At 55.8% G+C, this 20,494-nt stretch overlaps 1 protein-coding gene across 1 annotated transcript in view; it reads left to right on the top strand.

The window, feature by feature from the left end:
- The first annotated feature begins 253 nt into the window (after window positions 1-253).
- Window positions 254-20,494, top strand: part of WDR1 (WD repeat domain 1) — a 42,203-nt gene continuing 21,962 nt past the window's right edge. Inside the window, exons 1-5 of the mRNA XM_088021241.1 lie at window positions 254-429; window positions 885-1,006; window positions 12,828-12,918; window positions 17,745-17,892; window positions 18,888-19,068. Coding sequence (XP_087877367.1) covers window positions 414-429; window positions 885-1,006; window positions 12,828-12,918; window positions 17,745-17,892; window positions 18,888-19,068 — 558 coding nt within the window. The 5' untranslated portion in view covers window positions 254-413. The remainder of the gene's footprint in view (window positions 430-884; window positions 1,007-12,827; window positions 12,919-17,744; window positions 17,893-18,887; window positions 19,069-20,494) is intronic.

The following is a 20,494-nucleotide window of genomic DNA, read 5'->3' on the forward strand; positions in this document are numbered from 1 at the left end:
CTGGCACCGAGCTTGGCCCCACGAGCCACATTTTTCACGGGGCCGCGTGCAGCGTCACTTCCGGGGCGGGGCGTCCGGGGCGGGGCCCGCGCGGGGGGAGGGGCGGCCCGGTCCGCGCAGGCTCACGCGGGCTGCAGCCGCCGAGCCGAGCGCTTGACTATATATGGTCAAAGCTGGGGGCGAGCCGCGCGCGGGGCCGCGCTTCCGGGTTCGGCGCGTCCGCAGCGGCAGCGCGCAGGGCAGGGCGCGAGCCGGCCTCGGAGCCCCGGCCTCGGACCGCCCCCTCCGCGCCCGGCACGCCCGGCGCCGCCTTTCGGCCCACTGTACCCTGCCCGGCCTCGGCCAGTCCGCTTCGCGGCGCGGGCGGCTCCGGAGGCTCTCGGCGAGTGCGGAGCGGTAACAAGTGGGCGACGATGCCGTACGAGATCAGTAAGTGCCGCGGCCCGGTGCCCCCCGGGGTGGGCTCCCACGCCGCCGGGTCCCCTCGGCCATCGGCGGGGCGCGGGGCGCGGGCAGCCCGGCGGGGTCCCCGGCTGCGGGGGAGGGGAGGAGGGCGCGGGCCGGCGAACGCCCCGCCGCCCTCGGGGCGCCCGGCGGCGATCCCCGGCCCGGAGGGTGCCCCAAAGTTGGTGCTGCGGGCTGGGCCCGTCGGAGCCCCCACGGCCCCGAAGGGCCTGGTCGGGAGCGCGGACCAGGAAGTCGCGCGGTCCCCTGCGCTCCTTCAAAGTGGCGGCCGCCCCTCCCGGTGGAGGCAACAGGTGACCGGCTGAGACCGGTCCAGGGCCCCTCTCTTGTCTGCTTCCTGTCCCCAGTCCTCAGCCCGGCCGTGGGCCGAGGTGGGGGCTGCCCCTAACGCGCGCCCTGCTTGGTTTGTGTCTCTGCAGAGAAGGTGTTTGCCAGCCTCCCCCAGGTGGAGAGGGGCGTCTCCAAAATCATCGGCGGCGACCCCAAAGGCAACAATTTTCTTTACACCAATGGAAAGTGCGTCATTCTAAGGAACATCGACGTGAGTACTCCCTTCCCACCCCCCCCCCCCCGCCCCCAGGCGCGGGTTCAGACCCTGGGTGATACTGCCAGGTTAATTTTCCTTCCCCTCTACCCCCCTCTTCTCCCGCCCAGCGGCCGGGGGAGGGTGAGGACGCCACGCCCCCTCAGCCTTGGGACCACACCTTGGAAGCCTAGAAGACTGTTTTAAGCTTTCCTAGGCCCTCTTCTCTCTCTTCCCGGGGAAACTGAGGCTTGGATTAGTTCAGACCATAAGTATGAGGGCTCTGGATTAGGGGGATCAGACACACCCGGTCAGCGGCTGCTTGACCTTGGGGCAGTTGGTGACTTGGGCCTCTGAATCCCAGTGTCCTCATCTGTAAAATGGAGTTGGTGATGAGATGAGGCTCCCTCCCCCCACTTCCCCTGACTGCCTGTGCCCGCTGAATGAGATGATGCGTCTCTACAGCCCAGCATGCCTGGCACACACCCAGCACTTGGTAAATGGCACTTATGTATGATCATTATTAACACCCAGGGTCTCAGTGTGGCGGAGCCAGGACTCATGCTCAGGCCTCTGAACTCCAGCTTGGTGTGAGCCCCAATGCAAAATCAGGAACCAGTTTATCCCCACGAATTGTTTAGACAGACATCCTGGACTTAGGCTGAGAACGCTTCTTGAGCCAGTTTCGTGGAAAATCCTCGCAAATTCCTGTTACTCCTCTGTAATTACTGAAATGACCCAGTCTGCTTGTTGGTCTCCCCACTGCTGGGATTGCACACTGAAATCTTTCTTCTCCCTTCCTCAGCCTGAATTACGGTATGGGGGAGGGAAGGTGGAAATGCCAGCACAACCATTGGGGGGGGGAGGGGTTCTCCTGCACCGTGCTTGGGGTTGGGCCTTGTGCACAGTATGTAGGTGGATGATTGTGATTGGTCATGTTCCCAAGGGATGTCAGCTTAGATTCACATCTGTTGCGAGTGATTACCCCTAGTGGGTTGGGATTGTTGCTGATCAGATGCACTTGCCCTCGGGGAGCTCACAACTGGCTGAGGGAGTAAAGGAGCTCTGTGGGCCTCGCTTTTCTTGCCTGTAAAAAGAGAGGACTCTGCATGGTCTGAGGTGCTGCTGGCTCTCCCCTCGTCTCTGGGTAAGCCAGCCAGTCACTGTCGTTCCTCTGCTGAAAGACCGAGTTCCTGAGTGGCAGTTTCAGCCCTGCCCCGGATTGCTGGGCACCTCAAATGAAGGGGTGGGCGGGTGTGAATGTTCACTGAAGTTGCTAAGTGCTATTGTGCTAGTCATACCGATTCCTAGAAAGCTGATCTGGCCTCACGGAGAACTGAGAGAAATCTCACCAGGGACTTAGATGGTAATGATCTGGAGATGTCCAGGGTAGGTCCCAAGATTTTGAGTATAAAAGTGGACTAAACCATTCTCAGGGATACAGGGTGGGGGAACGCTTGGGTTTGCCGCTAACAATCCTGGACTTGTCGTGGCAATCTACATGTACTTCTAGGTGGGAGGCCTCATGTGAGGTACCTACTGTGTGTCTGGTGCCACGGAAGGTTCTTGAACTACAGCATCCTTCAGCCCTGGGGGCCCATTGCTCTGCAGAGGGGTTGGGCCAGCAAGGCAAAGGAGGCTGATCATCAGAGCTGCTTCCAATGGAGAATTGTTTACAGCTGTGCACAAGCACCCCCCCCCCCCGCCTCACAAACATTCTCCAGCTTGTGACACCCATTGTGCTCATTTTTCAGAGGTCTTTATTTTTACCGTACCCAAGAGTTTACCATTCTCTCTTGAGGGTGCGTCTGCTTTCCTTTCCCAGCTATTTGTAAGTTTCTGTGGGGCCAGGACAGCATGGGAAGCTGCTAATGTGTTCCTGTTCTGGATGTAAATCAGGCCCTTGGGCTCTTTTTTGGATTGGGGGACCATTGGTACTCAGTTAAGATGGACACCATTTTTAGTGGGACACAGCATTCCTGGGAAAGGGACGGGGAATCTTCATGACCATTCAGGGAATAGGAAGGAAGATGGTCTGGTTACATTACAGGCTCGGGAAAGAGGAGGCCCGGGAAAGAGGAGGCCCGGAAGAAAGGTTGGGACCAGGTCAAGGAATATCCAACAGACGTCTGCTTGGCTTCTACTTGGCCCATCCAGACCACATTCAGGTTTCCCTCCAGCTGTCTGGGCCCCAAACCTGGGACTTCTACTGGATTTTCCTCTTTTTCTTCCCTCCCATAGTTCATTCTTCAGTGGATCCTAGTGACTACTTTCAGACTTCAGAATCTGACATTTTTTTCTGTCTGTTCTGTTTCCCACCCTCCTCCAAGCTACATCCTCTCTGGATTGCAGAACAGAAAACCCAGACTGGTCTCCCCGATTCCACGCTGGCTGTCCTCCAGTCTGCTCAGAGCATGGCCGGACCAATTACGTTAAAATACGAGATGGTGTCCGTTGCCCCTTTGCTCTGCCTTACGGTGCCTGATACAGCCTCCCCATCCAGCCTGTCACCTCTGGTGTCACCCCCAAAACACCCCCACCCTTCCTTCCACTCAGCTCCAGGCCCTCTTGCTTCCATGCTCTTTCTGCAACATGTCACATACCTGGCTCAGGACATACGAATTAATAGCACTTCCATCCTGGCCTTCTCTACCCCTCAGGGCTAACATGTTACGGTGGTGTGGCCATCTAGAAAAGAATAATCCAGAAGGGGAGAGCCTGGTACATTCTTAGCATGGGGCCAGCATTGCCACTGCCCCTGCGGATTCTGCAGAGACAGGGCAGAGTTACTCCCAGTGACCGTGAAGGAGCCTTCTCAGGAGTCTGAACTGCCCAGCATCACGTCCCTGTAAAAAACAGCTTTGGCACATGAACTTCCCAGCAGAGGCCCCTCGAAAGCTGCCAGAAGCAGCCAGCAGATTAGCTGCAAGGGCAGGTTTGGAGCTTGCTTTTAAAGCAGTCTAATCCCTAGATTCTGGAACTAAAATACATATATTTGACAAAATAACGTATATAAAGTCCAATTCTAGGAAGTGACATTTGTTGGATTTCACCATGCTCTGTTTCAAAGCACAGTGTGAAGTTCAGGGGTGTTGAACTTGAGTGCTGAGTTTCTCCTGGAGTGATCTGCTGCCAGCCATGTGCAGAAGGACCACCTGTGCGTGCCTCCCCCCACACATGGGGTGGGGGAGGTCCATGAAGAGACAGATGGCTCAAGAAGGATTGACATTGTCCCTTCTGTCTGTTTGCACATGCCTTCTCAGTCCCTGCTGTGCGTCCAGGATGGCCACCAGCCCTGTGGGGAGCACAGATACAGGGGAGGCCCCTCCTGCATGGAGCTCGTGGTCTTGGTGGGAGTGACATAAGCTTCCAGGCGGCAGAAGGGAGTGGTGTGTTGGAGTACCACCTGGACAGATGAGCAGGCGGCACACGCATGAGGTTGAACCAGGAGAGACCTGGGGGTTGGATCTTTAAGAAGCGAAGAGACAGGCTCAGACCAAGCCACAGAGCTGCATGGCGACTTGCTTCGTGGGCCAGTGTTCTTGGGTGCTTTGGCTGTCACATGTCCAGTCACAGCGGGGGCTCCCTGAGTGTTATTAGTTGGCCCAGGATAGGCATTTCCTTTCCATCCCCACCCCGCTGCCCTGCCCTCCCCTCCCACCTCCTTGACCTCAAGCCGCGGCGAATCCTGTTACAAGTACTTACCGAGCATCTGCTTTGAGCAGAGCCCAAGGGCCCATCCTCAGGGATCTTGCAGTCTAGTGGGGAAAACCGACCCTGGGAGCTGGATGGGGCTGACCCCACGAGGAAGCGCAGGTGCTGCGCTTCCAGACAGATGAGGTGGGCTTGGGCGAGAGGTCCCCTGCAGGGGTTGTGGAGTTTCGGGCCAGAGCCTGGTGTGAGGGTGTGGGGGGCTGTAGCAGTGGGTGGTCAGGCAGCCCTGTGGCAGAAACCACCAGAACCATAAGGAGGTTAGGCACACTAGTACTGTGATCAAATCTGTAGTAGAGATTGTTCTGTACTAGGATTTGAGGTTCAGGATGAACACACTCAGCAAGTGTTTATCAGAGGATAGAACCGATCCTTGGTTCTTGATGTTTGCCACACAAATTCACTAAGCTTGTCTTGCTGAACCCTGCCCATGACCACAGTGTCCAAGGTTCAAATCAACGGTTGTGAGGAGATTGTTGCCCCCAGCCCCACCTCCTAAGAAATATTTGGCAATGTCTGAAGACATGTTTGTGCTACTGGTATCTGTCTAGTTGGTAGAGGCCAGGCATGTTGCCAAGCATCCCGCAGCGCACAGGGCTGTACTACAACTTACCTGGCCCGCAATATCAGTAGCGTTGAGATTGAATGTTACCCTTATGGGTAACCATTCTGATGCTCTGGTGAAGCACTTTAAAAGAATGTCCTGGGTGATTTGGGAACAAGAGGTTTTAAGAACCAGATGTGCCACAGAGCAGCAGGGAAGGTTTTTGGAGAAGGGGAACATTTGAGTCGGGTTTTGGAGGATGAGTAAGAGTTTTCCAGGGGGAGGAGTGAGGCAGAGACGGCAGAGATGGGGGAGGGTCCAGACGGCGAACCACGTGTGCACGGAGGCTGGAAGAAGTTTGACTTGTGTGCTCTCAGCACAGTTAGGGGCTTCTGCCGGTTGTTGGTGGTTTGGGTACATTTCTTACCCCGTTCCTGTTCCTGGAGGTGTAGATAGGAACGTCAAGGCCTTCGAGGTTATAAAGCAAGGTTGTAGCCTCATGCCTGAGGTGAGTGGGGCGTTCTGGTTGGGTTTTGGAAATCAACCCCGCCCTGAAATGGTTGGAGTTGCCCATCTGGGTCCCTGTGCAGTCCTGACCTTGGACTTCGCCCCCGTCAACCCCCCATCATCCCCCACAGGGCCTCATTACAGGTGACCTGTAGACTCTGGACTGGAAAGCGCTCCTTTTGCTTCTCTTCTAAAGTCTCATTGGTGGAACCTGCCCGGCTTTGGTGGTGACACACCCCGGAGAAAGACCTGGACTCCAGGCTCCGGTCGTCTTGCTAGTAGCTTCTAGCCACTGGTTTTATCTCTGCTCCCTGGGGTCTTACCCAGAAAATGTCAGTTTCTCCACCACACACCATCCCAACATGGGTACTCCAGTCCTGCTCCCCAGCCCCGCCCATGTTCAGCTGTTCTCCAGGGAACACAGACCTGGGCCAGTCCAGCAGGCAACCCTGAGCTCTGCCTCTGGCAAAAGAGCTCCTCTTGGTTGAGCACATTTTGTGCTGGTCAGTGGCTGAGCACCTACTGTACTTCATCCAGTTTGGTTTTCCTATCCATAAGAATAGGGGGAACAGTCATGGGGTCATCGTGGGATTTAGCTGAGTTCGTTCACAAGTATCCCTAGAGGGTTGCCTGGGCTGTGATGGTCCAGGGTGTCTTCCTCTTCACAGCCGCCATGTCAGCTAGAGACTGTTTCTCTTTTTAGAGATGTGGACACCAGAGGCCCAGGAGGTGCTGGGATCTGATCCCGGGCAGCCTCCCCCAGACTCTCCCCTCATGACTGCTCAGTAAGGCTCTGGGCAGACAGAGGAAAAGGAGGGGGTGCAGGAAGGGAGGTGCCAGTGTCCTGTGTGTAGGGGTCCCTGTATTACGGCATGATTTGCTCCATCGGGAAGGGGTTGAGCCGGGAGGCAGGAGGGATAGTCGCTCGGAGCTGCACACCATGCAGGATTGCTGAATGGCCCCCCCGCGGTTCTGAAATGCATAACTGTCGGCCAGGCTGAAATGCTCTTCTGAGTCAAAAGAGTCAGATGGTGGTACCAACCATATGTAAGAGAATAGCACTGAGGAATAAAGGCTCTTACCTGACTTCGGGTCCCCACCCCACCACTTACCAGCCAGGTAGCCTTGGGCACATCACGCTCTCTGTGCCCGGTTTCTTTGCCAGTGAAGTGGGTTGTAAAGTTACCTTCCTGTGAGGTTTCAGAGAAATCAACAGAAGGGTCCACCCTTGTGGCTGAGAGGGAACCATCCATGCACGGTGATTCGGAAATGGCTCTCGTGGTCCAGCCAGCCTTGGTCTTCTGGGGCATTTGGAGGCAGCCGTGTTGGATCAGATACAGGCCCTGCCCTCTGCGGGGTCTGCTTGGTGAGAAGCCACGTGGCTATAAGAATGGCACATGGTACAAGGCGGGAAGTAGGGTGGTGGGGTGGGCAGCCGGGGCAGGGCATTCATGGCAGAGATCGTTTCCCGGTTGGGACAGCAGGGAAGGATTCTCCGAGGTAGCCTTTGCCTGGGTGGTAGAAGCTAATTAGGGGGTGTCATTGAGGCAGAGGCAGTTAAAGGGAAGAAAGTCACTCAGTGATTTCCTGGAGGAAAGAGCAGGCATAGTGGAAGATCGACTTCGGATTGCCAGGTAGGGTTCTCTGCCTCTGGGCTGGCGGGAGCCTCAAAGCAGGAGCAGGACGGTGCTCACCGGCTGCTAGTTTGGTGGCAGGTCGTATTCGTACGAAGCATTCGCTGACTGCTGGATCCCCAGGCCCAGCCCGGAGTGGGTGCAGGGAGTTCTTGAAAGGAGTAAAGGAGCCATACTTACGTGTTCTTTCTCTCTGAGGCAGCGTGGTAGGGGCTCGGCTTCTGGGCCCAAGCTTGCCGCTCTGGAAGCACAGATGTCCGTGTGGCTGCTTTCACGCCGGGCTACTGTGCAGTAATTTGAGTTTGTCCTTAGTCATCAATGAACAGAGGTCCCTGCAGATTGTGTCAGATACACAGGTTCAGCTCCTAGTGACTCCTTTTAGGAACTAGAAGTAGTTAGAAAGCCAGTACTGTGAAATGCGATCCTCCTGGAAGGTCACGCTCACTTTATCTGGTCCGAGTTTGGAGGAGCCCAGGGCTTTCTCTGGAGGCTCCGGGGCCATCAGCTGCTACAGGAGAGCACGGAGGCCCCTCTTGCAGTGCTGTGTCCAACAGCTTCTACACTGGTCGTTTGGGGAGGCCTTCCCAACCTCCTGATGTGTCCCCCCGGCTCACTGGCTCAGGAGCTGAGGTCAAAGCTGCCACGCCCTGTGACCTGGGCGAGTCACTGACCTCACGGTAGATGGTGTGGTGACCTCTGATCCCTCCTCGGCACCTGAGCCTGAGAAGACCTAGGACCTGAAAGAGCTTTGGGGAGCTGACGGCTCAGTTAGACACTGCCCGGATGAAGCGAGTTTCAGGAATCCTTCCTTCGTTGACGTAGGGAGTCTCCTCGGGCAGGCTGCAGATTGGGAAGGTGTGGGGGGTTCATTTCCTGTTTGACAGGATTGGCGGAAGACAGTCTGGTCGTGGGGACGGGCCTCTGCGCAGGTGGGAGGCCAGGGCGGCATGTAGTCCACAGGAGAATGGGCCTCCTCCGGTTGGGCTGAGGTGCCTCCTGTCTTCTGGCTTCCGCTGTGGCCAGAGCACCCCCACCTGCTGTCCCCACAGGCATTTGCAGGGTCTGCAAGGCAAGTGGTAGGCCAGCCGTGCCCATGTCTCTCCTCACATCTGTGACTCTGTCTTCTTGTGTTTTCTGTGAGGCTCCCTGACCTCCGAGGTGTGGGGGCAGCCTTCCGGGGCTTATGCCAGGGTCTCAGCAGCCCTGAGCTCTGCCCCTCAGCAGTGTTGCTGAGTACCCACTGCCAGGCCCTGGAGCTGCGGTGGACGGAGGGAGGGGGCCTGGGGGTGCTCCTGTTCTAGCCCCAGGTGGGAGTGACCGGAGCCCTGGCCAGGTAAGGGCACCCAGGGAGCAGCTCCTTGGCCCAGGAGGGCAGTCCTGTAGGGGTCTGAGAAGAGTGCAGGCAGTGAGATTGGGCCTGTCCTGAACCATGTCCTAAGGCCCCCAGGGAAGGGGAGCCCCTGCCATAAGAGGAATATTCCTTGGTGCACCCAGAATTGGCTTTCTTCCCTTCACTGGCTCATTTTCCCTGTTCGCTAGCCCTGCCGCAACTAAATTACTCACCCAAGTCCTATTCTCCTTGCCTGAGGGCAGCAGGAGAGGGAGGGCAAGTGAGGGGAGCTACCGCCCCCTGTGAGGCGGGGGGGAGTGGGCGTTGGGTCCAAATCCTGGTGCCTTGTGACCTTAGCTGATCTGGAATGAGCCTCACCTGGCAGGACGACAGTGGGAACAGGGGAGTTGTCATTTCTGCCCCTAGTAGCCAGCCTCCCTGCGTGTGCTGAGCCCAGGTGGGGAGCTTGCCATAGACTCAGAAAAAGTCATTATGTTCAGCTTGGAGGATCTGGCTCCCTCCGTCGCTGGCTCAGTTGTATTTGCAATGCAGATAAGAGAGATGTCTCATCCAGCCTGGGATTCTGGTGTTGAGCCTGCTGGGGATGACCTTGGGTGTTTCACACCCCCTGCACTTACCGCCCTGACCATGTAAGGGAAGGAATGTTTAGGGGCAGAACTTCTCCCAGAGCCAATGCCTACTCCTCTTGCATCCCAGCCCCAGGCCCCTCAGAGCCCACCCATTTAAAGGCAGATCCCAGTGGGGCTGAGTGCCAGTATGGGCGGTCAGTTGTCCATGGGATGGGTTTCTCATCTGTAAAATGGGCTGGTGGTACCCGCTGTGTGGGGTGTAAGACCCCTCAGTCGGCCTTGAAACAACCAATCTGGAAAGGATCTCAGGAGGGGTGGACTGTCCACAGACCACTTTCGGCCAGCTACTTTGGGAGCGATCTTGTCTGCGTTAGGGTGTTAGGATAAGAAGCACTAATCTGGACTGGAATGGGTTGGATCAGGCAAATGTTAAATGGATACCAGGCATCTTAATATCATTGAGGCATAATTTAGATACAGCAAGATTTATTTGCTGCGCAATGTGACATACACCCAGTCCCATAACCACCACCGCAGTCCTAACACGGAACCTTCCCATCATTTCCAGAAGACCCTTGCTGTCCCTGGGCTCCCTCCGTGCCTAACACCTGGCAAGGACCAATCTGCTTTCTGTCCCTTTAAGTTTGCCTTTTCTAGAATGTCATAAAAAAGGAGTCCTGCAACCCAGTGTTGTCTTTTGTGTCTGACTTTTTCACTTAGCATAATGCCTTTGAGGTTCACTGATGTTGCTGAGCGTGTTAGTGGATGTTCCCCTTTGTTGCCCGGGCGTGTTCCACTGTGTGGATACAGGGTGGTGTTTCTTCCAATGTCTGCTGGTAGACATTTGGGTTGTTTCCAGTTTGGGTCTGTTAATGAGTAGAGCAACTATGAACCTTCATGCATGTGTCTTTTTTGTGGACATGTGCTTTTGTTTCTCGGGTAAATACGTAGGGGCGGGATCGCAGGTTTTGTGTGTGGTTAAGTGTATGCTTAACTTCGTGAACAACCAGCCAAACTCTTTTCCAGCTGCATCGTTTTGCATTCCCACCGGCAATACGTGAACATTCCCGTACCCTGCGCCCCTGTCCTTGCCAGCATTTGGTGATAACCAGTTTTTAATCTTGCTGATTCTAGTGGATATGTAGTGGTATCTTATTGTAGTTTCCATTTGCTTTTCCCAAAAGACTGATGACATTGAGCACCTTTGCATGTGCCTGTTTGCCATTTGTGACATCCTCTTTGAGTACCTGATACCTTTCTGATTTCATTAGCAAATGTTTATTCCAAGATGGATTAATTTATGAAGCACGTACATTAAGTGCCCACTACATCACATAATGCTGAGTGTTAAGTTGTAGGGGTGAAAAGGACTTTGTATACTTTTCCCCCTCAAAAAAACCCATTTATTGAGCACCTGCTATTTGTGAACTGCTTTGATGGCTGAAGAAACTGCACTTGAAGCAGGTCGCAGAAAAACTAGTTGGAAGAGATGACAAGAAGGTTCAGGTCTACAAGAAGGTTTGGGATTCCCAGATTTCCCTGCTATCCAAAACCAGAGCATTCTGTGAAACCTTATGTGAGCCAAAATGGCCTAAAGCAAAGAAGCAGTTACTGGTACTTTATATGAAAAAATTTTTGAGTGTTCTAGACCCCCAAAAAATCACCTGTCCTGGCTTTTCTGATACCTTAGGACAGATGCACGACATAAATGGAGATAAAGCCCAGGTGCTCCCAGACACAGCTTGGAGCTCTGGCCACTTGATGTCGAGACGCTGAGTGTGGCTCCCGGGGAAGGCACTGGGGGGCATCCCTCGCCGCTCTCGGGTGCCTGCTACCCCAGACCGGCTCATCTTGCCGCAAAACCAGCGCTGAATGCGATTTTGGCTCTTTGCCTTTTTTCATGACAGTGAAAATCCCGTGTGACTTCCAGTTAGTGAAAACAGGTACTAATGTAGGTCTTTTGGAAAAGCAAAGTGGCACAGTGCAAACTTTGGAAAAGCAGGGGATACCTGTATCGTGTGTCATGAGGACCTTTAGGACCTTTACAGACATGTTAAATGCTTTAGGGGCACAGAAGAGAAGCCTTCACAAGAGGTTTCGTGCAGGAGGTGGCCCGGCAGTTAGGCCTTATAAGTAGATGTCAGCGGGCAGGAGGGGTGGTTCTGGGGAACAGCATTTGCAGAGAGACATGGGGCTAACAGGAATGCCAGAAGGTGGGTTGTGGGGGGTGGGGCTAGAATTTAGGGTCTGCTTCTCTGGTCTCACTCTGGTAGAATGGGGGTGTGGGGACCCTCTGGCCAGAAGGCTGAGAAAAGTGCAGGCCTCTGATCTTGTGGTCAGGTTGTGGGGGGCGCGGTTGTGGGTCAGGCTGGATGTGCCTGCAGCCGCCGCCTCTAGAAAGCGGGGTGTCGACACTGGGGCCTGATGTGTCCTCAGCCTCCAGCCAGTGGGAAGCGGCCTCTTTTCAAGAGTGCTTGGTTCATAGAAAGCCAACAGCGGGAATTGGGGAGTAGATGACTGAGTCTCTTCCCTCCTGAAAGAAAGCCCAGCTGTAGAGACAAATCGAGAGCATCTCAGTATGCGTGCTTCAGGTTTGCTGAGGCCGCTCGAGGGTGTGGAAGTGGGGGCGCCGCTGTCTACTTTTAGTAAATTAGACATTAGAACCTTCTTGCCGAGTAGTGGAGATGCTTCTCATCCCAGATGCCGGCCCTGTTCTTGCTGTGAGTCCAGCCAGCCTTCCATCTGGGCTACGAGGCGAGTAGGAAGTCCACATTGCCCGGCGACGGCTGTGACAAGGGGAGGCTCCCAGCTCCGCGCCCCGCTGTGCTGCTGGAGCTCAAAGCCAAGGGCTCTGTTTCAGGCCATACACTGTACACTGTTGGGCAGCTGGGGTTGAGTTGCTTCTGAACAGGGAGACCAGCACACAGGTGACTGGAGAAAGCAGCCGCAGCGGGAGGCTCCCCACAAAGAAAAGTAGAATAGTAGACTTTTTTTCAGTGAAAATTCTGTCTCGAGTGTGTATCTTACAAACACATATTTGTATTGTGTCGAGTGCAGAAAAGCAAAGGAAAGACAATCATCTCAAATTTCACAGCTGTAGATGAAAGAGGAAGAGTTAAAACTGCCTAGATTCCTATCACCCGAAGATAGGTGGGTGTGTGGGCAGGTAGTCGTACTGCTGGGATTTTTCTTTATGGAGGTTTTGACTTAAATGTTTGTGCGTGTGGGGTGCCTGGTTAAGCAACTGCCTTCAGCTCAGGTCATGATCCTGGAGTCCCGGGATCGAGTCCCGCGTCGGGCTCCCTGCCCAGAGGGGTGTCTGCTTCTCCCTCTGACCCTCTTTCCTCTCATGCTCTCTAGCTCTCATTCTCTCTCTCTCAAATAAATAAATAAATAAAATCTTAAAAAAAAAAAAATGTCTGTGCGTGTGTTATTTTTAGCCCCCAAATCCATTCATCGGGAGAGGGGGAAGCAGTTGATTGCTTCTGCATTCCTTGTGTTCATTCTGGTCTCCTCCCTGCAGAACCCAGCCCTTGCTGACATCTACACGGAGCATGCTCATCAGGTGGTGGTGGCCAAGTACGCGCCCAGTGGGTTCTACATCGCCTCTGGAGGTACCTTTGTGCGCTCATGGCTCGTGGACGCGCGTGGTGTGGCCCAGGAGTTCCCCAGGCCAGACTGGACTCCTGGCCATAGGGTGGTGGGAGGTGAAGAGGGAGGGAGGAGGAGCGGGGGGAGGGGAGCTGCGGCAGGTGGAGCCAGTGTGGTTAGTTTCATTTGGGGCTGACAAGGAAAGTATAAGCTGCCAAAAAGCCCCATTGCAGAACTTTGCAGTTGGCGGGGTTCCAGCTGGTTCCAGCTCAGAGGTCAGCAGAAACGCTCCTGTGAGGTTGGCCGGAGGCCTTTGCGGGTAGCTGTATCATGGTGTTTGGGAGCTCATTTTGTCAGTGTGTGTGTGTTTTCTGAATTGCAGCTTTGTCTTGTGTCACCTTTATTCATTAGCTGCTCCTTTCCCAGTCCGTATCAATGCTGGCCTCAGGCAAACGCTCCATTCCATTCCAGCCAGGCTTTTGTGTGGCTCTGTGGGAGGCTGGCTGGGAGGAGGGACAGAAAGATGTTTACCAGGCTGGATGCTTTGTTCACCCACTTCTTTGAGGTAGATCTTTTACCCTTTGCAGATGAGAAGGGGAGGCATGGAAGTTAGCGTGGCCTCCCGTTTATTCACTCATTCGTTCACTCGCACACTCGGCAGATACGGACTGCTTTGTCAGTGCCCAGCCCTGTCTCCGGCCTCAGGGAAAGCCAAGCAAGCGAGCGAGTGGGGGCCTGGGCCTTGTCAGCCGCCCCAGAGAGCAGCAGAGAGGAACGAATTGCTGAAAGAGCTGACTGGCCAGGAGAGGGGTTCACACATCCCTGCGGCTGTCCCTGGAGGGACAGCCTACCTGCTGTGTGGCCTACCTGGAATGACTTACTTTTCTGGGTCCTGGGTTTCTCTCCCAGAAGCCAGACAGTGGATCCGGAGCAGCAGTGTGTGTGAAATGCCTGGGACCGTCTTGTGCTGGTGGCCACCTGATAGCAGGTGACCGAAACGTCTGTCACTAAAACGGGGACATGCCAGAGAGAAAGGCACGCTGGCTGATGGCTAAAAGCCGGCAGTTGGGGCTGTGTGTGAAGAGCTTGGCCAGGAGTCTGGCCCAACGTGGGCACTTAATAATGTTGGTGTTTAGACTCACTCCAACTCTATCTGTAAAACTTGCTCTAATTTATATGCCTTGATTTATTTTAGCCGTGTAATTTTTTTTTTTTTTTTTTGGCCGGCCCTGCTTGCCAGGAAAATACCTTTTCCTTGAAAGCCCCGAGATGTGGCCCTGGTGCCTTTTAAAATTATGTCTTCTCAGGAGAGAAGTGTGGTTGGTGAGGGCCCTGCTGCTTGCTTGGCGCAGCTTCCCTACCCTGGCACGTGGAGCTGCAGGCCCAGCTGCTGAAGCACGTGGGAGCCCAGGGCAGGGTGCTCCACCAGCCAGAAATCTGGGCTCTTCAGATCCTAATGCTAAATCAGTGAGGAAGCCTGGCACAGAGACCATTGCAAAGGACAGTCCACCTAAGGATCAGTTTGACGTTTTTCTCTCATGAAAGCACCCTGATTTGGGGAGGAACTGAGGCAGGGTTGGGCTGCATGCAGATCCAGGTGCTCTTGGGCGGAGATCCCATTTATGTTTCTAGCCTGCTGGTCTCTTGAGTCAAGTGAAGACAAGGAAACCTTTACTGCAGAGATTAGGTCCTGGGCTAAAAATAGTGTGGTTGTACAGGGTTCGGAATGAGGAGGAGAGAAGCTGAGAAAGGGCTGTGCTCTCCGGCTCAGTAGGTTACCTGGTACCCGGGTTTCCCCGGGTTGAGGTGTGGGTCTCAGTACCTTGGGAGTCCTGCGGCTTGCTCCCAGATGGAGTTCCAGCCCTCTGTGGGACCTTCAGATTCCTGTGAGTCTGAATGGTCTATGTCACTGAATGATTGAACCTTCCAAAAGGCCTACTGTGTAACGAGCCCATGCCAGGGCTGCATCCCCAGCCCTGAACAACATGGTTAGTCTCTGCCCTTGGGTTGACGTGCCCCCAGTGCCATGTTCTCTTGTTCAGAGCCATTTCCAGGGCAAACCCAATTCCCTTTTTCTAGCCATGTCTTCCTTGCGTAATTTTAATGCCAGTGGTCTACACCCCATGGTCCGTCCCTTGGGCACGCACCAGGGCTGTGAATCTCCGGCTGCCCTCAGAGCATGCACCCAGGCCACAGAGTGGCAGCCTCATAGGAGAGGGGCCCCATGCCCAGAGGAGAGGAGAGAAGGGTTGCCCAGGTGAGGAACATAGGAAGAGAGGCCATGCTGCAGAGCTGGCAGGCAGAGGCCTCCGTGGGCACGGGAAGGCCCACGTCACTCCCTGCTCCCTGTTGCCCCTCCATGTTGCTAAGCTGCTGGGGAGAGGGGGCGGGGGGCAGGCTCACCCAGTCCGCTCCCCTTGGTGCAGCATATTGTCTGGAGAGGGAGGTGCCTTCCCAGTGGAGGACAGAAGGAACTCTTTCCCCATCATCTCTGGCTTCTTGCAGGTATCCTCTGCCCCCGGCAGGTGTCTTTGTTGTGTCCCCAGCACTCAGCACAGGGCTTGGCACCCATGGGCAGTTGGTCAGGATCTCGTGACTGCGTAGGGGCTGCCCTCATCAGTGAGGCCCGAGCGCCTGGTCTCCATGCCCCGCTGTCTCTTCCTAGTCCCAGCTGCTGCTGAAAAAGAATTAAATGTATGGAAGCAACCTAAGTGTCCCTCAGTAGACGATTGGATATGGAAAATGTGGCATATATGTGTGATGGAATTGTGATGCAATCGTGCCATCCGAGACACTACGGGAGGCTCTAGATTTCAGAGTGAAATCTAAGGGGAAAAAGAACAAACAAAAGCAGAATCAGACTATACAGAGAGCACACCACGGTTGCCAGAGGGGTGGGGGCAGGGCAGTGTGAGACGCAGGCTCCCAGGTGTGCAGTGAGCGAGCCGTGGGGATAAAGGGCAGTCGCAGATGTCGTTAATAGCAGGGGCGGGACAGATGGTGGTTACACCTGTGTGCGCAGCGTAACGGATGAGCTTGTCAGGTCAGTAGGTTGTGCACCTGAAAGTAATGTGACGTTGTCAGCTTCCCTCAGATGAAACAAAAGAAGGATTAAATGGACAAGCAGGGCCCACTGGGGGAGGTGGGGGGTCTGGTGGGGAGGCCGTGGGAGAAACGATCCGTGCCCGGCCCAGAGAGGAGCCTGAGCGCCCCGAGGAGGCGGGCAGGGACTGGCAGAGCCCAGGGGAGGCGGGCAAGCTGGCTCCGTCCTGTCCGAGAGGGTGGGACACGGTCAGCCTGAGCTGTAGACCCTGTGCAGGACTCCAGAGCCCCCTGGACCGGCCTCAGCCCAGCCGACCACACGGCCTGGCGTGTACGTGAGTGTGCACACGACCCCGCGTGCACACGTGTCCTTTCTGATGCTCCAGCGTCTGCCTCTTCCTTGCCTTTCCTGCTGGCCTGTTTGTTAGGGACCGAACTAGTTCCAGGTCATCTTTGGAACTCGCCTCGACCAGGCAGCCTTCCTGGACCTCACCCAGAGAGGCCCAGCACCCTCGGGACCCCTCAGGTTGTGCTTTTCACATGGCAGGGGGTCTCCCCTTGTCGGCCCTGCAGACTGAGGGTGCGAGTGTTTGCTGTGAGGCAGGGTCTCCAGTGGCTTCCTGCAGAGCCTTAGTTCGTTCCTGGCGAGTGATGACCAGCTTGCAGCGAGCGCCTACAGCGTACCCAGTGCTAGTCTAAGACTTCACACGTGCTAACTCATGTCACCTTCGCATCAGTCCCCCCAGAAGTGGCCCTGTCCTTCCCCCTCTGGTTGGTGCAGTTGTAGGTGTAAGGTATTTGTACCCTTGGAACCCCGTGCAGCCTCCTCCTCCCTCAGCTCTGCGGCCCAAGCGGGAGGACAGAAGCTGGCCTCACAGAGCAGCTGGAGGGTCTGTGTTAAGTGCTAAAGAGGCCTGGGGACCCTGGGAACCCCCCAGAGCTTACCTACTGGGAGGACCTCCCCCCAGGCCCAGTCTGGGCTGAGGAGTTAGTGTAAAATCCTCCATCTTCATGCTGATTTGGGAATTCGGTGCTCTTTTGGGAAGGGCTGTGTCGGGGTTGGTCTCAGATCTTGGTGACGGGATCCTGCGGGGAAGGGAGGGGTGTGCTTCTCCCTCCCGCGAAGTCACTTGATGACTAATCCCCGAGGAGAGGCGTGGCTTCACGTTCTGTCTGTAGTACCACTTCGCCTTCCAGCACCCACCTGCGAGCCTCCCACAGGGCTCCTGCTCTCACCTCACTCGTCTGGGCTGTGGCATGTGCGTCGCCGTAGATGTGGGGGGTGCGGGCGAGGAGCTGGAGGGAAGCCCAGGCGGGGGCCGTGTGCAAGTCACGGCGTGCACCAGCTGCACACAGCTCTGCTCCTTGTTAACGCAGTCACTGCGTGGGAGAGGCGGCTGTCACTAGTCTTGTCACATTTTGCAAACGAAGAACTTGAGTCCCGAGCGTTCAGAAGGCTGCGGGAGGCTCGTACGCCATTTAGATCCCCCTGCGAGGAGACTAGAATCATAGAACCAGACTGCTGCCTGATGCCTTGGGACGTGCCTCCGTGTGTCTCGGCTTTCTCGTGCCCACAGAGGGTTTGTCATCCAGGGGATGGCTGGTGCAATGCAGGGACCCGGTCGTGGGCCTCATAGAGGCCGCAGGCTCTGATGGACCGGTGGCACATTTTGCTCACTTGAAATGAGGCCTTGGGCAACTGCAGCAAGCCTGTGAGCCCCTGGGCTGTGCTGCATGGGTGTGCCTTGTGCCCACACGGCCTGGGCCCAGGGATGAACATGGCTCTCGCCACCCTTTGTGTCCATAGATGTATCTGGAAAGCTGAGGATCTGGGATACCACGCAGAAGGAGCACCTCTTAAAGTATGAGTATCAGCCTTTCGCTGGGAAGATCAAGGACATTGCTTGGACAGAAGACAGCAAGAGGATCGCAGTGGTCGGAGAAGGAAGGGAGAAGTGAGTCTCTGGCCTCGGCCCCTCCCTGCCCGTGTGTCTTGGCTCTGCTTTCTTTTGTGGGTGCCCCTGCTGGGAGGGGAGCGGGGACCTCTGGGCCAGCTTGGACTAGTGTGTGTTGAGGCCGCCTGGGGCCGGGCCTATTCTCTTTCTGTCTCTGACATCCCTGGCCCCTCGCCTCCTGGAGTGCCAGCTATCACGCCCACACTCCAGGCAGCAGGAAAGGAGGGGAAAGGGAGCTCCGGGAGTACCACTGGGGTTCCTCCCAGCATATCACACAGCCACACCTGGCTGCAGGGGGGATGGGCACATCACCGAAGGTGGTCACCTTCCGAAGGAAGAGGGGACCGGTGGAGACGGCATTGGTGGCCCTCAGTGGCTGCTGCACCCGGGTCCAGTGACCAGCAGGGTCAGTGCCACAGTGCAGGGTTCCCCCCAGGGCACCACGCAGCTTCAGGGGCTTGGCGGGCACGCATCTCATTTCCCTTACTCAGAGGCTATTTTTAATGTGTGTTCTGGCAGGTGTTCTGCCATAGTTTTCCAGGTCATCCTTTTGGTCTTAACCATTCAGTTTTCATTCGGACACAAAAAGTAACCCCCGCAGTGGCGTGTTCATCGGATGCCAGCTGAGAGCAAGGCATCCTCTCCTTTCTAGTAGGGGATGGTAGCTGCTAAATACCTTGGTCCAGTACAACTGTTAGGAAACTGGTAAGCCACAGAGCTGTTCCCCCGGCAGGTGGGAGACTTGTTGGCCCTGGACCATATAGATGCAGACATCCACCCCTTCCCAAAGGCCCTTGTTCTCAGATTCTTTGACAAACACGGCACAGAGCCGAAACCACGGTGCCTCGTGTTTGCTCCTTTAGCGAGTGTGCATGAAGCGTGGCCGTGAGCACCCCTCCCCCCCAACCCTGCCCCACTCTGAGCTGCCCACATCTCATCGACCATCCCGAGGGTTGATTGTTTTCTTCCTGTGACTCCTCTCTTCGGGTCTAAAGGTTTGGAGCCGTCTTCCTGTGGGACAGTGGCTCTTCCGTGGGCGAGATCACGGGACACAACAAAGTCATCAACAGCGTGGACATCAAGCAGAGCAGACCGTACCGGCTGGCCACGGGCAGTGACGATAACTGTGCCGCGTTCTTTGAGGGGCCACCGTTCAAGTTCAAGTTTACAATTGGCGTAAGCGGACGTCCCCTTGGGGGGTGGTTTGCATGTGAAATCAGCAGTCTAGACCCGCAGGGTTGCAGGCACGTGTCATTTATGCTGTGATGTGTAGACGGGTTTGCGGGGGAACGTGACGTGATGGTGGGACAGCACGCTAACCCTCTGGCCGGTGGGGCCACCTCCAACAAGGAGGGACCCACCCTGGGAGACGTGTGTGTTTCTGGGGTTGCAGGGAGGACACATTTCTGATGCCCTGTGACCAGGTGAGTGTCCTGGCTTAAAGGAGCTTTGTTAGAAAGGGGTAGCCCAAGCTTGGCTCTGGTTCTGCCAGCTTGAGACCTGCTCAGCCAGCCAGGTGGTAGAGGTGGTGAGCTTCCAGGGACACACGGGTTCGTCTCCTCCTGTGAGATGATGAGGGCAGGGTCACAGCTTGAATGGGACACGGGATGAGGAGAATTAGATGCTTTGCCTGTAGAAGACACATGTCTTAATGCCTTAGCGGAGTGTCCCAGCTCTGCCCCTGCTCCCTGGTTGGGACAAGGGTCTGAACCTAAGCCTTATTTTTCTCATCTACAAGGTGGGTATAGGCGCATCAGTATAGTGCATTTTAACCATGAACTTCACGGCTGCCCACGGGTCCAGAGCAGTTCCCTGTCCTACCTCATCAAGGATGAAATGAGAGAATGTCCTTAAAGTGGCTCTGTGGGGACCGCTGTTTACTTCGATGACTGCACACAGTGATTCATAAACTGCGGGCAGGGTGTGGCCAGAAAGGATGATGCCACTTCCTCAGCAGGTTCCCCACAGGGTGGCACTCGGGTGGTGGGCAGAATCTCCAGTGCAGATCTTGGCTCGGGTACAGAGGGACTCCTACACTGCCAGTGGTGAAACAGTCTCCGTTCCATCCCCAGGACCCCTGAGCAGGGCCAGGCGGCTGCGTAGGAAGTCCAGCAAGGCTCTCTGCCCCGCGGGGTGTGCAGCTCAGAGCTCCCTTTGCAGCAGTTCCTGTGGCCGTCTCCTGCTCCTGAACCGTCTCCGGTTCTTGCTGCCCGGTTGGTAGGTGGTGGGGGCTTTGTCGGAGGCTGTTCAAGGTCAGTGTTTACTAAGTGCAGGTAGAGGTACCATGAGATGCGTCAGATAACTGAGCATCCTGCCTTGCACCCAGGAGAGGAAGAGAGGGAGATAAGAGGTTTCTGTGGCAACAGGAGGCTGTCCTTGCATGTCTCAGTGAAGCTGTCCCTGCTCCGAAGTCCCCCTCCACCCCCCCCACTGTTTGATGTCACTTGGCGTGATATGGGCTGTGGGCCGGTGAGGCACCTCTCCCTGCCCCAGGAGGGATCACGTCCTCTTTGCAGATGTAGACTACACCCAGCCCGGAGCAGCTCAGCGGTGAGTCAGCAGAGCCAGGTTTGAGCCCAGGCGGCTCGAGCCTGTGACCAGC

The sequence above is a fragment of the Eumetopias jubatus genome, unplaced genomic scaffold (genome assembly GCF_037043125.1).
Source record: "Eumetopias jubatus isolate StellerSeaLion01/CBP00866 unplaced genomic scaffold, mEumJub1_p1.0 scaffold_2, whole genome shotgun sequence".
Classification (NCBI taxonomy): Eukaryota; Metazoa; Chordata; class Mammalia; order Carnivora; family Otariidae; genus Eumetopias; species Eumetopias jubatus.